The 18,504-nt window shown below is 44.1% G+C and overlaps 2 protein-coding genes across 6 annotated transcripts in view; one reads left to right on the top strand and one right to left on the bottom strand.

Annotated features, from left to right (window-relative positions):
• Positions 1-1,469, top strand: LOC135391580 (cathepsin O-like). The gene has a single exon (XM_064621880.1). It carries the CDS (start codon positions 234-236, stop codon positions 1,326-1,328), a length of 1,095 nt encoding a protein of 364 aa, XP_064477950.1. The 5' UTR covers positions 1-233; the 3' UTR covers positions 1,329-1,469.
• Positions 1,442-18,504, bottom strand: part of LOC135391578 (E3 ubiquitin-protein ligase ZNF598-like) — a 23,356-nt gene continuing 6,293 nt past the window's right edge. For 4 of the 5 annotated variants that reach the window (XM_064621874.1, XM_064621875.1, XM_064621873.1 and 1 more), the window contains 4 exons: positions 17,426-17,716; positions 6,649-6,931; positions 3,080-3,331; positions 1,442-2,642 (listed from right to left, as the gene is read on the bottom strand). In XM_064621874.1, coding sequence (XP_064477944.1) covers positions 2,385-2,642; positions 3,080-3,331; positions 6,649-6,931; positions 17,426-17,716 — 1,084 coding nt within the window. In that variant the 3' untranslated portion in view covers positions 1,442-2,384. The remainder of the gene's footprint in view (positions 2,643-3,079; positions 3,332-6,648; positions 6,932-17,425; positions 17,717-18,504) is intronic. The other variant, XM_064621876.1, reaches the window with a different exon arrangement.

Below are 18,504 nucleotides of genomic sequence, written 5' to 3' on the forward strand. Positions count from 1 at the left end.
TCGTATTCGCTCGGAAGCTAAACAAACAACCCGAAGAGCGAGAACGGCGGCAACACGAAACAAACTAACGAAACCAAAGCAACCAAAGCTCCAAAGTTCGTTTACGTCACATACAGCTACTGATTGCTCGGACGCTACGTAGATCCTGCCTTAACAGAAGTTCTGTGCACGCAAGATTATCTCCAGCCATGGGATTTATATAAAAGGAGAAACTTCTTCGTGTCGTGCCAGCAATGATGGACTTTTCTGCTATTTTGTTTCACTTTCCAGTGGAGCTTTGCATTGGACTGTACAGGAGAAGTAGTGAGTCCATCCTCATGTGCAAAACACTGACGATCTTCGTCCTTGTAGCCGTTATCGTCATTCCGTGTGTTGACGGTGATATTTCCGTAAAGACTGACAGACACAAAGTGATAGTGGCGCAAACTGCAGAGGATGCATTCGCCCAATACGTGAACATTTACAGAAAGAAGTACTCCCCCGCAGAATACAATGTCCGCCTGGATGCCTTCAAAGGCAGCTTAGAGAGAATCAAGAAAGCGAACAGCCAGAGAAACCACACAGACAGCGCCTTTTTCGGGTTGACTCGCTTCTCGGACATGACACCGGTGGAATTCAACCAACTGTTGACGGTTCTTCCGGAGAAGCAGTCTTTCGTGTCTTTCACTTCCGACATATCGTACCCACCAAAGTTTGACTGGAGGAAGCGCAACGTGGTCAGTCCCGTTCGCAACCAACTCAACTGTGGTGCCTGTTGGGCTTTCAGCACCATTGAGAGCATAGAGACGATGAACGCGCTTAAGACGGGTAAACTCACCGAGCTGAGCGTGCAGCAAATGATAGATTGTTCAAATTCCAGCAACCATGGTTGCAATGGAGGTGATACCTGTACAGCACTGGAGTGGTTAAAGTCCAACCGAGTCCAGCTTGTAGAGTCTTCCGTATATCCCTTCACTGCCACTGACACAGGTCATTGCAAAAACCCAGAGTCCTCAGTCAGGGTGATGGTTCGAGACTACACATGCAGTCGCTTCGTGGGCAACGAGGAGACTATGCTCGCCCTCCTGGCAAACAGCGGTCCACTCGTGGCAGCCGTGGACGCAGCAGCGTGGCAGGATTACCTGGGCGGAGTCATTCAGTACCACTGCGATGCTGGCCGAAATCATGCCGTGCAGATTGTGGGCTACGACACGACAGTGCAGATCCCCTACTACATTGTCAGGAATTCGTGGGGCGTCGGCTTTGGTAATGACGGTTACCTCTACATTGCAATAGGAAAGAATTTGTGCGGCATTGCAGAAGAAGTGTCCACTGTCACAGTCGTATGACGTTATTCATTGCAGGTTTATTATCTGGTCACCATTTTTGTATCAATATTTGCAGATACTCACTTTGCTAGTCCGCTTTTGCACGGTACAGAATTATTGCTCGAACAAAGGTCGAACAAATAAACTTTTTTTTTATTTGTAGTCTGTCTCTCTGCAATCACTGGCACTGCTAGGAGCTTGATGGTGTACATGATCTTCGGAGCTCATATCAAGGGCCAGGCAATGCCATACAATACTACAGTCTCGCACGCAGCAAATAAGCAGGATAGGTCCGTACATAGGAGCCATATTTTTTGAGGCACTTATAAATATGGCTTGCTATGCGTAGCCATGGCACAGTGGTTTATCCAGTACCACAGGAACAGGGGACCTTCCAAAACTGGAGTGAGGGGGTCATTTTTTACGCGTGTGTTGCAACAGCTTTATGCACTACACATATTTCTAAAGCTGAGGTAACAATACCTTATGCAGGGTCTGGATAAATCACTGACTCTGCAATTTCAAAGCACTCTTTCTTTCTTTTTGTTTTGCATGCTTCTAAGATTGTTGTTCCAAAAGAGTACAGTATGGTTTCCGCTCTCAAAGGGTGCACAGCATGTGTGTTGTATAACAATGTTCCAAGCTGGTATCCAAATGCATGTAGTAAGTGAGCTCCGCAAGTTCAAACATAGCACTGCAGACTAGATCACACAGTTGGACATGGGAGAAACATATTTATGGGTTGATGCAAACGAATTTCAAGTGATAAATTTCAATGGATGTTTCAACCAGGCCTGCAGCCCAGGTGTAGTGGCTGCATGATGACTCTCTCTCTCAAATGACATACATAAACAGTAAAGGGGATCTCAATGAAAAATGACAAGACGAGCCTCAAGTCAATCGTAACACATTTTCCTTGAATGTCTGGAAATTTGGGTTCTACCTGCTTCCCGAGACCTTAGCAATGACGGGAGTCGTTTCTCATTTATTCTCGAGTCTCACATTTCTTGTACAATTAAATTCATGCGCAAGGCACAAAAATTAAGGCACCAGAGTCGACTAAAAAAGTGCACCGCGTCACGAGTGTGTAGCAGTGTGAGTCCGAAAGTCATCTCCCGAAAGCACTTGTTGGCAGGTGGCACAAACGAGGAAGCGAGAGTTCTTGGGCAGGGCGCCGGACGCCCGACGGCGCACGTTGTATGTCCGCACCAGTTCCTGCTGTTTGCCGATGTCCGGCAGGAGGAAGAGGAGCTCGGGAAAGACAACTGCAAACTCTTCCTCGCCACCAAACAGGTCCACACACTGAGAGAAATACTCTTCCGCACTGACAGCGTCCTGCGGAAACGGCAACAAAACAGCCATTATAACAGACATGCTTTCGCAACACACCTACCCTACTCAGCAATACCCTTTTTGTGGTGAAGGTTTAGTATTAGTTTTCTTCAACTACGTGACGAGGGAAAGAGTCACGAAACATTTCATTCGAAATGTGCTAACATACACCCTTGTCAGTTAAGCTGTCCCAATTGGAACAAATAACCGTCAGCAGGCACGCTTATCATTGCTTCCAGAGCTATATGTTTCTTCATTACAATTATGTCCTGCGGGCCAGAGCATATTCACTACACATTTTGGATGTTTGGATCAGTGTCGCTATTACATCGATGATTTTGTCACTGCCCCGAATTAGATATCACACCGATTAAAAACCACAAGAACAAAACGGCATGCTTCATAAAGTGGGTGAAGGTAAATAAGGCGATAAAGCTTACTCGTCGAAAGGCTCCAGAGAGTTGCTTGAACTTCATGAAGTTGTCTCCCAGAATGCGTTGCACATCCTGGATCAATCTGAGGTTCCTCTGAGCAAAACCTGCCGGCTGTGTGTACTCCGCACAAGCTTTCGGCCCCTTTTCTGGTTGTCCTCCTGAGAAGCCAGGTGGAGGAGGCCCCCGGGGAGCTGTAAATCCAGGAGGGGGGCCCCCATTGAGCGTGGGGAAGTCGTTTGCTGTGAACGTAGCGCACACCTGTATGACAGTAGGATAAATGTCAAGTTCTGCCATTCATGAAATCAATGCTGTGAAAAAGTATCAAGTATACTATGTGCCAATACCAACGAAAATGGAATTCTTGTAACTGCATTCCGCTAAGTAGGATGTGATGTAAATGCTCAAAAGTCCCATCAAGATTTTTAGCATCCAGGTTTATTTTCAACCAGTTGAAGTAGTCATGTTGTAAATATTGATTTATGTGTACTAGACACGGACACTGAAATGTTATGTCTCTGCGAATACGCGCCACGAAGCTATTGCAGTGCGAAGACGTGCTGTTCGAGCTCCCCCGGCGTTCTCAACTCCTCACCCCCTCGTCAGTTTTTGTGGTAGCATTTTATTGTGGAGAAAGGAAGTGTGTATTAGCATGTACAGAGGCTGCTGGCCACCAGAGAACTGCCTCCAGGCAAGCATGCATGGATAAAATGTCACTTCCTGTTTGTCCACTGACAACGCAGTTCATGTAGAAACACCAGAGTAAAAAAACATTCAAATGAGGAATGTGGGACTTTGCATACTGAATCCATGGACTATAAGCTATAAAATGGAGCAGCACAAATAGTGGGTTCTATACGGTTTCTCAACCCGCGAATATTAAAAGCTGCTGACCGCCTCGCATTGTCAATGACCTTTTCTACCACGTCCTTGAGATGCAGTTCTGAAATGGGCACCAGAAGGCAGATTTAGGATGACAAACAAAAGTGTGCGTTACATTTTAAAACTGCAAAAAGAGCAGCATAATATATACAGTAACAAGGTTTACTACGCTACAAGACTCACGGATACTTCCTAAATGCTAAATGTACTGGTTAGTGTGAGGCTTAGCGCAATCTATAGGTAGGGTTCCAACTTTCCGTATTTTTATTATATTTATTTCGATACACACCAGTAAACTGCCCCCAGTATTTTTTAAATATTTAATATTTTCGGGTTCTCATGGTCTGGCCGTTTCCTATTTCAGAAGTGAATGCCCCACACGGGGAGATTCCAACTGAGCACAATACAGCCAGCCTAGTACAGCTCAGCAAATTTGTCAATGTGTGGTAGCCTCTGACTGGCCTCTTACTGGGGCTACTACTGAACTAACTGCTAAACAGTAATAGTACTACTACTGAACAGACTATAACATGAACAAAGGGTACAGCCTACATGTGTTCTTGCATTCCAGTTATGTAGTACTCTCTGTTACTTAGGTATTGTTACTCTCATTGAGTGTAAAGCTCGCACAGTATGACATACGTTGCTCTTGGTATGTCGGGAAACACATTGCCACAGATACGAAAGCTTCCGGGGACTACGCCAGAGAACACTCGGAATTCGAGGTGTTTTCAAGCAACAGTGAGGGCCTAGTAATTTGTAAGTTCTACAAGGTGACTCTCAACATTAGCAATGGGAAAAGATCTCGCAGAATTTCTGAGCACCTCGCCTCAAACTGAGATATTCAGCTGAAGGAACCACTCTGCGACACAGGTGGGATGTCCTTTCCTACCGCTGTCAAGCCAAACCTACGGACAGATCGCAAATTACTTGGCTCACAATGTTCACAAATTTGTTCACAATAAAGTACTTGTGCTCAGAGTCATGCCCGATGCTATGTGTTTGTTTGTTTTCCCAGAAAGCCATCTCAAAGATATTCTGTTTCTATTGCATTATGAAAAGATGTTACTTAACTCGACAACTTATATTTCAAAATTCCCTGTATGCAACACTTTTCTTTAAAAAGATAAAACAAAAAAAACACACCTCCAAACATCGATGTACATGTTCCCATTCAACTCGTTCTGCAGGGCAAAACGAGAAGCAGGAGGAGGAAAAATGTTTTTTTTTTCGTTTATCTCCCAGTTCTCCCTGTATAGCCGACGACGTTTCTCTAAACCAGTCAGCAGGCTGTACCGTAATGATGTCAAAGTGACCCGGGTGGCTAGTTGCGGGCATTGCCATCATTGCACACGGTCGTGATTTTTAAAATCAAATTCTGCTATATTTACACATCTGTCGAATGAACCACTTCGCATGGTGCACTTTCACAGACAGGCTAATGGCTGAATTTTTTTTTTAAAATGTAGTGACTGAAGTGCTTTCTGCGCTTCTAACACTCTCTTCCGATTTATTCGATAAACTACTGCAATCCATTCCCTATGCTGTTCCATTCTTTTGAAACTCCGGAGAACTCCAGTACTGAAGCTTGAAATTCGTTTGTTTGATATCTAAGCACCTCTCGGACAAAACAATTAGCCGGGTACATTGTCAGACGATACCAAACATAGTGGTATCGGTCTCCTAGGGTTTCCGGATGTGACTGTTACTCTAATAAAAGAACCTGTGCGTGTCTGCTTCGCTGCATGAACGCGCAACAACGTATCTCAGCAAATTTCAGTGAGTGCATCACCAGTGTAGTCACCACAGCACGGATTGCCCCTGTGCACAGGGGTGCATCAACGACAACTTTGTAGCTGTTGTCGTTTTTACCCTTTTTCCTACGTTCTCGGTGCCTAAGACAACGTTGATGCTAACATTGCTGAAGTGTGAAATGGCGAAGTCACGTTAGTCTGGATTGTCAATGAATTTGCGTCCTCGCCTCTACTAGATGCATCGTGGTGACATGATCAATATCCTCACTTGAGGTTGAGGGAGGTCGGCATTTCAGTATTTCCGTCACTCAAAGATACTCGTAGTCGAAGTCACGTCTATTGAAACGTAAGTTCTTGCAACGCATCTGAAGCGGAGCGTTTGGTTTTGGTCGCACACAAATTAGCTCCGCCGTCCCGCTCGCTGCGTTTTTACGCACGCATCATTTGGGGAATGGTGCATGGCCTTCGTCCCTTCATGTCGTAAAAGCAGAGTACATTTTTTCTACCATATTTCTGAAGCTCAGGAGATGATGAATCTCAGAAACCATGCAGGTTTGAAGCGACGCGAGTACGAGTAACCAAGCACGTCTTCCGAGGAATGGTCCAAATTATTGGATGCAGAAATATACATTGTTTCTATGGAGCATTTGACTGTGCCAACAGTTTTGTCCGGAAAATTGGGAAGTCCTAATTTCTTACAGTCCGTATTATCAGTCGGCGACCATATTCGAGCAACCATACGTGTACATGCTCCATATGAAGTACTGGAAGAAATGGAAACATTTCCAGGATTTTAAAGCGTCTGGTTCCCCGTCGAGTGCACAATTTAAAGTCCATGTCGACTTTCTTATTTCTTATTCCCACGCTCCTTTTTTAGTCTCATAATTTTGTTTTTTTAATCATAAATGTAGAACTTTATCTTGTAAATGTTAAATGACTCACTGAGTGACAGACCTGCTGTCGTGGAGTTTCTTTGCGTGCCTCGGAGATGAGCTGGAGAAGACTCTGTGTGGTTCCCTCTGTGGGATTCTTAGCCTCTTCCTTTTTGGGTTTGCCATTTTGCTGCCACGGCTGTGGTGTTGCTCCTTGTGGTTGGCTACATTGCATACGCGTGTCATTGGGAACCAAGGTGGCAGAGCTCACATGGGTCATTCGGGATGACAGTGTGGGGAACTCTTCTTCGAAGCTTTTCTTGGATTCTTTCTTTTTGGGTTCTGGTCCGTTCCTTTAAAAAGAATGGAATATCACATGTGGTCATAACGGCTCGGTGATATCATGAAGGTGGGAGGAAGCTGGCACATGCAGTCGTTCACAGTAGAGCACTAGAAAGACAAGTTTCAGAGTACCGCCAGCATTTTCCCTCGCTGCCGCAATGGTTATTGGCTGAATCCACCCACGTGACCGTGATCCACCATATCCCTTCCATTTATTTATTCATTTGGTTATCTCTTGTACATGTAACGCTGCCATAGATCACTGGCCCTGCTGATTAAATTACTACAGTCTGACGTCTGCATTTTTAAAGCAACGTATTGTATAACTGATTTTATATTGTCCCTACCTAGGAAATCCTTTTTCGCTTTGTAATTGTCTATGCCCGTATATCTGTACACACAGTAGTTTATGTACCGTCCAGGATCGTCCTGCACAGGTAATCATGACGCGAATTTACATAAAATTGCATTTGTCGCAGAGTGTCAACACAGCGGACCCAATTGGTGTGGAAGGGAAATGGCGGCGTTGCTTGGTTACGTGAGGTGAAGCAAAGTCAAGCCAAGCGGTTGGCAGTACTCTGAAACTTGTTTTTCTAGTGCTCTAGTTCTGAGAGGTGAATATTGAAGTCCCTCAGGATTTTAATGATCTCACTGGTATTACTGGTATGAGAGCAGTCAGAGACTTCAAATGATGGAGCTCCATGTAGTGGAAACTTTCCTCAGCACTTCACATGAAAAGTATGTATTTGTGAAAAAGCAGTATTCCTTGTCTCAGGATTTAATTCTTCTCATCATTACATATCAAGTTCTATCTTCAATGCAGTTTAAGGTTGATTGTTTCTTCCTACAAATTTCACACTTTTCTACCTGACACATTACCACCAGGGATTGTAGGATTCTGTTTGTTAGGGGAAAACATGGATTTGGCATTTCAAAATGGAAAATCACAAACTTTATGTTTCGGTTCCTGAAACGTGAATTTTTCCTCCTCCTTCGGAATAAAGCTACACCGCTACACACTTGGACATGAATCTTTGAGAACTTCTTTTTTTTTTTTTTCTACAGTTTCTACTGTATTGCAGCAGCCTCTGAGCAGGCTGACTGCACTTTCCCCAGTATCTCCCCCACCCCCACCTCACTCACACCGAAGCTGCCTATCATAATCTCACAGGAGAACAACAGTGTATTCTCTGTATATGAACAAGACCCCCTTCGACAGAAGGAAAACAGACCACACTTTTTTCGGAGGTCAACAAAGCTCGCATGGTCAAGTCTCATATTTCAAGTTGGCTGACATAGGGCTACGGAGTAAGAAGGAGGCTAGGAGATGAAACTTCACTCTCTCCCGCGACCAGAGAATGTACAAGGAGCGCACGCTCCGCGCTCCAGTCCACAGTGCCATCTGTTGCACGACGACGCAGAATTTGCGAAGCTTGCGGTCGCGTGATGCTGTCGCTAGTCCAGCGCGGCGTGATTAAAGCGCGTGAATTAAACCCTAGAAAAGAAGATGATGAAACGCTTTCGGATTATCGTGCTCCCGTCGTCTGCTCAACAGAACCGAGAGACGAGAGAATGAAATTGTTTTCCATTGATTTCGCTAAACAAGAAGCGCTACGTAGTTGACATGCGTGACCTTTATTGCCAATACAAACGTCGTTCACGTTCATTAGTCTGCCTTCATCCGCAGAGGCTGCTGTACGACTCGCAAAAATCACTGCTTTCCCCGTAGCTTTCCATGCAAAAGCACAAAATGCAAGACAGCGCCGCCGTGCCATCTGTCGCGTCAAGTCAGCAACTGCCTTTTTTCTCTCCCCCAACGTGACAGTCTCTGGTCGTGCGACAGCGCTTGCTTCTATGGGCAGTGTCATCTCCTAGTCTTCTTACTCCGTGCATAAGGCGGAGATAAAGAGAGGTTGTGGCTCGTAACCAGGGTGTCGAACCGCAAAAAATACGGGTTCGGTTCGGGTTCGGGTTCGCGTTGTTTTGATTTCGTTCCGGTTCAGTTCCGGTTCGGCCAGGCCAGAAATCGAACCGGTTTGCAAACCGGTTCGCAGCCCCGAACCGGTTCGCGAACCGGTTCAACGCTTCCGTTATATATGTTCCATAAAACTGCTTTTATCAGGAAATGCGTGGCTAATAGCTTACTGCTGTTGTCTGCATTGACGTCTCTAGCGGTGAGGTAGCCCTTTAGTGAGAGAAATGAGAAATGGATGAACACTTATTGCAACTAGAGTTCACGCTGTTGAAGCGGTGTAGTCCTGCTACTTTCTGTTCCCAAAATATCTTTTTTCACACGCACAGTGCCAGCAAGATACACTTAAAGGAAGCCTAATAAGATGGACAGCGCAACATATACGACAGTACTTGCCGGCACACTGCCTTCGCAGCGTGAATCGATCTGAAACCGTACTGAAGCATGTCGAAAATAAGCCTGCAAGCCTCACTCTGTCCGAGCTCACAGCAGTGTACTTGTTAATCCACAACACAACGGCAATGTGTCACGACGACACAACTGCGCTACCAATAAGCAGACCCACATTTACTTTTCAAAGCACGACCAATCAAACAGGCACCGTTCTGCGTACGCTCCTTCTCCACTTCTCATGTTTCTGACTTGTTTAATTTGTGCTGCTCACGTGTAAAGGGAAATCTTGGGCGCTTATTTGATCACATATTCGTCCTGTAGAGCTATATAACTGGCCTACTCCATTCGTGTTTCATTCGTCCGCGTGGCACCTGGTCTCTGAAGAGTAGACGCCTCACCGCGTGCGTGGGGCGCTAGCCGCGGCACTCACAAGGACAACTGCGCTTCAACATGTTAAAAAGACGCTGAAAGTATACCTACTATCCGTCGTCGTCTGACTGCTAGGTGAACATTTCTGAAATTTATGATATAGGCGCGTGATGATGATACCAATGTGTCTTCGTTCGGGGATAGAGAGGAACTCTTATGCTGACTTCTTTTATGTCCGAACCGTTTTGTTGCGAACCGGTTACCGCTGTTATTTTTTACGGTTCTGCTCCGGTTCGGGTTCAACAGTGTCATGAAAATTTCGTTTCGGGTTCGGGTTCGGTTCCGGCAAAAATAACGGTTCGGGTACGGTTTTCGGTTCGGGTTCGGGTTCGGTTCGACACCCTGCTCGTAACCCATCATGACCCATCGAAAATCTACGGCAGCAATTTTGATGGCATTTCATTCCCTCACTTAGAGTATGATAAGCATGCCATGTTCTAAATTTGAGATAAAAATATTCGCTTAGTTTATCGGTTATACAGGTGTACTTTATCTAGTACAAAAGGCACATGTGGCGCCTTTTCTTTAGATTTACGCCATGAGGTGCTCAGTGCAGTTTGTGTGAAAATTTTGTAAACATACATGTTCAATACTTTTGTTTCTTTCTCCAGTTGTTCATTTTCTATTTTCCTGTCAATTCCATTTTTTTGATGAGGAGTACCAGCTAAACCTACACACAATTCAACAGTTTTTTTTATTTTTGTAGTGCCCAAGAACAGCTTCTGCACAAGACCTGGAATGTTGCAGTTCCTGGCTATTACCACAACGTTGCTGTCTCCCAGATTTTCAAGCAATTCATTTCGAACGATAAAAAAGTGTGACAAGGTTTTGTCTTTCAGTTCCCCTATTTCTGTCTTGTTCAGGAACATAGCACCCTTCAGGCAATTTTACCTTCTACGTTCAGAAATTTCGTCACCCTGATTCAGGCAGCAGTTCAGCTGTTTCCCAGTAACCCCGTATTCACACGAGTCAGTTTTCTGCCGGCAGCAAGTCGGAAAGGAGTGAGAGGATATCTAAGAGAAATGAGGTCGCTATGCGTCTGAAGATGCCCGCTCGTTCTCTAGCATTCACACGAGTCAGTTTTCCGACGGCTGTCAGTTTTCCTATCCCTTCTGTTTCCGTTTTTGCGCTTGCATTTTGTCTGTGTCTAGCGCGGGACGTGGGACCAATGACAGAGAAAACTTATTGCACTTGCACTCCTTGTGGATGATGCAGAGTGCATTCACATGAAAAACCTGGACAAGATATGGGCCAAAGAATAGATACTGAATAACCGCTATGGAATGTAACACAGAGTTAACCCAGATCTCCGTGTGGACGACCCCAACGCCTGTCAGAGTATTTTGAGAATGGACGTTGACACATTTTATTTTATTTTCCACAAATGAAGCGTATCTCGATGCTGACCACCAATATAGGTGAGATAGCGTGCCGACAAGTGATAGACTGGCGACGACGCTGCGATATGAAGCTACAGGTAGGCAATAATTAATTTAATTGAATTAAATCAATTCAATTTTTATTTTCCTTTCGGTAGGAAGAGTAGCTTCCAATTATTATGTTTTTATACATGTATTGGAAAAGTACAAGCGAACGATTACGTGTAGTCAAGGTTTGTGCACCGAAAGAAATATCCGCGTTTATAAAATTCATATTTTGTATTCCGTGTCTGTTACACCTCATGGAGAGAAAAAGCTTCCTATGCAACACTACATTGTAGGCATCTATCCATGCATTGCATAGTTGTTCCGAAGCTGCTGCGCCGGTGTGTCGTTGCACCACTTTCGGGGTAAAGCCAACCATCGTTGGCGTTCCAATTCAGAATTGTCCACGGTACAGTGAATGCCGTTGTACGGGACACATGCAGAGCAATCCTAATGGAATAAAAAGCAAACGCGATCCGTAACCGCTGCGTCACCTCCTCCTTCTGCCAGCAGCAGACGCCGTCGGTCGTCAGAATCTGTGCCGGAAGGACAAGATCTGCTGCCTCCGACTGCCGATCCGGAGACCAGAAAGTGGTGACGCTGCGAAAAGCGCCGGTCATGTGGCACCAGAGAGCAGTGACGTTCCCTGCCGCCTGAGTGTCAGCCAACAGAAAGCTGACTCGTGTGAATACATGGTAAAAGACAACGATGTAGCCGTTCGCCGTCAGTGCTGATGGACTTCCAAGAGCTTGTGTCTTTTTTTTTTGTTCAATATCATACCCCATCTCAAAAACACAGTGGTACCAGGGAAGGGTAACGGCCGTATATTCGTTACCGTTATCATTTTCGTTACTGCTATATTTTTGTTTCCGTTATCCGTTTCTGATACCAGCCTTTCAATTTCGTTTCCGTTACCGTTTCCTGTAAAGGAAAGGCTGTTACAGCATTGTTGGGCTCTGTCAGCATCTTGTTTTGCCTAAGTGCTGCTTCGGTGTCACGTGTACACACCACGCTAGTAATTTTACGTCGCTGAGATGCGCACATCTTACAATTTTTTAAAGAAACGTAGGAACATGTCTTCAGTCTTCACTCACTCTGAGCCCAGCAACTCAAGATGCCTGTTGTCCAGCAACTCCAAGATGGGCGTAACCTTCATCCAATGTCGCATTCATAAGCGGACATTCTTATTAGTAAATAATATTGCCATAGCCACGGTGAAATGAAAAAAAAAGTAAAGAAGCAATAATGAAAATTCGTAGGCTGTCATCCTCGTGCTATGGTGGAGTATAGTCATGTGTTGATGTCATGAAGTTATGGACTGGGATGAGGTAAGCGAGGGATGCACCATCGAGATCCAATATTGCGCTTCATTTCCATGCTCTCGTGTAGTATTTAGAGCATTACAGGGAATGAAGTCATCAAAATACAAAAACAAAATAATGAAGGGTCACTCAAATGTCATCGCACAACAGGAATAGCCATTACCCGAATTCAATACTGGACGATAATTTTCGTTTCCGTTTCTGTTAATGGAGGATCGTGGTATGCGTTTCCATTATCATTACCATCTCCAATTTCGGTAATATACCTCTTATGTTTCCATTACCATTACCGTTACCCTTCCCTGTGTGGTACCAGTTTGAAGTGCATACTATTCTGGATGGCACATGAATGATGGCAAATAATATCCCACCATAAATTTACTGATGAATAACTATCTGCAGGAAATATAATTATGAGAGTTTCTGTCGAGCAAGTTCATAAACTGGCGTAACATGACTATTCATCGAAACGTGCCAAAATCGGATCGCTGTCAGCAAGACACAAAATATTTTGGTGCTTCACCCTAAAATATCCCTTTATGCCCTTCTATCTTTTCTATGGGATGCACGAACTCCAGAACAGCTTATGTCTGCAGGGAAAGTCTGGTGCATGTCCTCCACACCCTGACAGCAGAATTGTGGAGGGCACTCACACGCACCCATTGTACTATATCCAGTACATCAAAGTTTAATTGTTTGCAACATTAATCAGTTAACGTACATCGCCTTGACAATTACAGTATGTCCAGTTATTATACTAGATGCACCAAAACCAAAAAGTGATTTAGTTTAGAATACAACTTGATACAGTCAAACTCCTTTACAACGAAACTCAGGGGACAGCAAAAAAAATTTGCAGTAAAGGTATTTTCGTTAAAAAGGATGTCCATTATTGGACCTATAGGGCTCCAGCGGGACCGCAAAAAAAATTTGCTGTAGTGGTATTTTCGTTAAAAAGGTGTTTGCCATAAAGGAGTTTGACTGTACTATACAAAATGTATCCAACCCAACAACGTCACTACGCCCTATGATTTGCGGAGAAAATGGCGGGTTATACAGTCGAACCCGCATGTTTCGAATTATTGGATTTATCAAACAATTGAAAAAATCCCCTCGAAAACTATACGTAAAAGTATAGTACGGGTGTACGGCTTTATCGAATTTCGGTACTGCTATATCGAACGACGCTGATATCGATCGGTGGATATATCGAACTTCGAGATCCTGAAAAGGTCAACTCTTCTGGGCACTCGCGCTGGCAATCTTCCACCCTTGGAGAAGATGAAAGAGCGAAAGAGGAAAGAGGAAGAGAGAGCACGTGGGCAGAAAGGACGGAAACACAGACGAGGAGGCGCCAGGGGCACTTTGCCAGGAAGCGAGGGACGCTTCGTGGACTCTCGGTGTTTCCGGGTGTCGTTCTCCCATGCGTGAGTGCTACGGACTACGCGGGTGTTGTATCTGCCACCGAAGCTGTGGCGGAACGGACGCGGACATTGTTGCGGACATAGCGATGAAGAACCGGATGAATATAGATAAAGCGGACAGCACCGACGACGATGAAGAACCACAGCCATTGCCGGTAGCCACTGAACTCATCTCAGCATTTCAAGTGATTCATCGCTGCTGCGTAGATAGAAAGCTGAGGCCTTACAAGCGTGGAGCATCCTGACAAGATCGAGACACGTGTGCTCAACTTCTTGGCCCGTAACAAGACGCAAGCTAACGTCATCGATTTTCTTGCTGTAAAATAAAATGTTTTCGCTACTTTCGACATCTGCCATGAATGTGGTTGCGATTTGTGTTAAGTGCGGGTGCTTTGGTCGCCACGAATGTAGCACGCATGATACATCGAACTATAGATATATTGAACTATTTTGCTATCCCCTTCAAGTTCGATATACGTGGGTACGCCTGTAGTGGGAGACAAAGGAAATGCAAACGGTCTCTTTGAAGGTGACTGTGTAGGTGAACCCCCCTGCAACCAAACAGTGCTTTGACAATCGATAAATATTTCTTCTTATTAGCAGAAAAACATTAAAAATTGGTGTTCTTTGTTTAGCACAGCAGGCACTTATGGGTGAATATGGTGAAAAATGGTAAAAACTCCATTTTTCAAAAACATTTTTGTTGCAAAGTTCACTATCTGAACTATCAATGTATGAAGTATTTTTTTGCAAAAATTTGACCCTAAAATGTTATAAAAGTGATATATTTGTGTCCACTTGACAGTATCACATTCCAGACATACCCTAACTTTGAGCTCTTCTTGCACTGAACGAAATAACACGCAGCCACCTTGTTGGTCGCATCTGAAAGCGTGATTCAACAGCTTTTGTTTGCCACTACATTTCATCTCGTGGCTCCAATATAGGTCGAGCTATGTCATGTTCTATGCGTCTATTGCATGTAACCTTTGAATGCTGATTTATCAGTTTGCATTTTTGAGCCAATCACTCGCACTATTTTTCATCTCTCTCAGCCTGCACTTCACTGGTTCTAATCAGATTGGTACTGTTACATTCGTTAATAAATCCACTATATAATAATGCTATTTTTGTTGTTGAGAGATCAGTGTGCAATTTGCCATGCTTAGCAGAAGGACATAACTCTGTCACTTATTGTAATCATTCTAAGTTTTTTGTACCTGCAACTAAAATGTTTGTATGTGAAAAGTAAAAAAACTAGCATCACCCCCTGCAGTAGCCTTATAGCTACATGAAGATCCTATTTGCAGAATCTTTTGGTGGCTATTCAACTCTGAAACTGTGTTGCAGTGAGACGTATTGTTTAAACTTCAATATCTTGCAACTTCATTTTTCTGCTTCGTAGGGATGAGTGCCGCCAGGGATGGATGCTGGAGCCAGATTTAATTGCAATGAATGTCCATGTAACATTTCAAAGTTATTGTGGGGAGTTGTGATAGGGCAGTATTATTATGCTGGAGTGGGATCAGCATTTTTGTTGATATGCAGGGATTTTTGTTGATATGCAGGAAATCCAACAGTGAAGCCTATTTTCTTGGAAGAACGGCAACTCATTGGCAAGGAGGTTCGCTTCACTTCTCACTTTTATTTTTATACAGACTGTATTATGCAAAGTGTTGTCCCCAAAGGTAATGACATTGATAATAAGTGAAGTCAGCTAGCTAGTCGTATCTCACAGGATGAGTTGCTTACTCTTTCTAGGCTTCACTGTTGGATTTCCTGCATATCATTACTATTCTGGATGCTGGTTGCTTTCTTCACTTTCCTCTGTGGTTATAATTTTTGTTGCATAGGAACAATTAATCTCCAATATTTTAGCCTGCAATTTGTTATTTTTGCAGCGGAGAGCTAGAATCTGTTAAGCTAAGATCTCTGGGCTGCTTTGCAGCGTAGTAAAAAAAAAACACTGACTGACATATTTTGATGTAATTTGAATTTCATTTTGTTTTCATTCAGTAAATGTCATCATCAGTGTCAGAAATTTGAATTGGGAGATGGGAGACAATAAATTTCAATTTGACACAAGACAGGATTTATGACAAGACCACATCATTGGTGATAGCCAGTGTTGGGAAATAACTTGGTTACAAGAAATCACTTCTGAGCCAATCAACCGCTGAATGTAATTACCCTTTCTCAGATAGCAACTTTCACTTTGAATACCACTCAGGGACAGGTAGTGAACAAAGGTCGGACTAGTTTCTAAAATTAGCGAGACAAACAGCAAATGCTAAAGTAACTACAACCACTTGCAGTGTAGTTACAGTTACTCTAGAAATTCGTATTTTTCTTTCTAAGAGTATGGCATAGACGTAGATCAGCTGGTGGACAAACTCCATGATGTAAAAAGCCTGAGTCTGGCTTTTCACATCACGTAGTTTTCTTTCTAATTTTAGAAACTAGTCATATTTTCCTTCACTACCTGTCGACGACTGGCATTCAACATGAAAGTTGCTCTCTGGGAAAGAATTATATTAATTACTAGAGCTGCACGAATATTCGTAATTTCGAATACGAATCAAACATCTTATGCTATCCGCAACCTATTTTCAGTGTTCAAAATTTTTCAAGTATTTTTTTAATAGTACGGAAGCGAGGTATCGCTATCGCCATTCTACAAGTGGGCTTCGCCTCATTGCACGAAGAGTTAGGTGAAGCCCACTTCACGTTACCACCAGTTTTTTCCCCTCAGTCCCCTCGTTTCTGCTCGAATTCCCACATACCCCCCCCCCCCCCCCCGCCCCACGTTCTGCAAGATGGCTTCACATCATTACACTCGAGTGTTAGGTGAAGCCCATTTTACACTGCTTACAGTATTCTCTCACTAGAGTCTACAACTTCCGTGACCTCATGGTTGACACTGTACTCTGGGCACTGCATGTTCCAGTAAATGTACTCTCAACTTTCAGGGTTATGTTCAGTAACAGATGGAAATATGTGCAGTTTCAGGTGCAGAAAATATGCAGGAAATATGTGCAGAGTACAGGAAATTCAGGATGCAAACATAGAAATGAGGAGGTGCACTGAAAGCAGGCTGCATGGATCATGTCGACTAACTCTCAATGCAGTTCATCCCACTAATGTAGTCTACCATACAAAACACAGAGGGATCCTTCTCTCAGGATATGTTATGCTGCATGAAAAGGCTCACAAGTTTAGAGCATTATAGAATCAGCATAACACCACAAAATATTTCACCACGAGGTATTCGAAATTATTCAAATTGGGCCTTCTCTGATTATTCAAATTCGATTCACCTTCTAATGAAAGTATTCGGATTCGATTTGCAATGGAAATTTTGTTATTCCCAGAGCTCCATTAATCACAGTTACTAGTTAGTTACTCAGTAAGTGATTACTCGTAACTGAGTTACTTCCCAAGACTGGGTTATACACTAGTGTGCAGAGAACAGAGAACATTTTCCCCGATATGTCACCCAGAGTTGAATACTGGCAGCATTTCTTAGCGTTTTAGAACTAACCTGTTCCGTATGGACACCTTGGGCTCTCTACAGCGAAACAGGACCGAACAGTCATTCCGGGGGGTACTGGAGGGGTTGAGGGACGGAAACTCCTCGACACTGTTGACATCAACCCGCTCTGTCCTGCGCGCAGGGTACGTAGTTACGAGGGTCACTGTGGTCGTTTGTCCGCCAAGTTGAGGGAACTCTTTCTCGCAACGGTAGTCGACGGGCTGCTGCGTCTCCCAACTCTCCGTCGCTATTGGCCGATTGGACGACAGTCGAAGAAGGTTTAGAGCTGCCTGTTCATCCCTGCGTGAAAATTAGATGGTGCTTGAACGCAGTGAGTTTTCGTGGCCTCATTTCACTTTCACCTTTGTAGGTGGTCATTAAACAGCGCTCCGTTACACAGATTAGCACTCAGCCAATCATAGTCATGCACATTTTGTATGGCACCCAAGACAACTACACAATGAAATTTACAAACAGAGACTAGCATCACGACAGTATTTAAAGACCTCCTCGACAAACCACTCTGTCTAGAGAAATGTGATAAAGAAACAAAGTTATTTAATGACACACAAAATATTTAATCGAAGGCATTATTTTGAGCTATGTTGTTACATGATGTAAGTGCAGTACTCAAGGAAAGTAACTGATATTTGTGAAGGGTAGGCGAGACTGGTGATTTGTGATAGGCGAGAGGGGCAGCTGCCCTGGGCGCCCTCGCGAGAGAGGCGGCGAACGGCAGGCCCTGGCAGGTTGTTTGTACAGTATAAAGCAGGAATGAAGAGAATTCCAATTTACGATCTCGGCAGTGCGAATGAGCGTTTTCTTTTCTTTGTTTACAGAGTTTCTGATGGCAGTGAGAGAGAGAGAGGGGGCGTTTTACGTTTACCCTGCCGTGGGCGCAACCTCGCCTCGTGACGGCTCTGATTGTAATCTTTGCATCCCAATATGTAACCCAGTCATACCACCCTTTCACCTTTGAAATCCCAACACTATGGTCGTTACTCAGGCTACTCCCTTTGAAAGGCAGCTGCCCTTGACAGCTGAAAAGAACTGAAAACCTCTCTTCTGTCAAACCATCTAGCCTTTGT

This window comes from Ornithodoros turicata, chromosome 4 (genome assembly GCF_037126465.1).
Source record: "Ornithodoros turicata isolate Travis chromosome 4, ASM3712646v1, whole genome shotgun sequence".
In the NCBI taxonomy this organism is placed as follows: Eukaryota; Metazoa; Arthropoda; class Arachnida; order Ixodida; family Argasidae; genus Ornithodoros; species Ornithodoros turicata.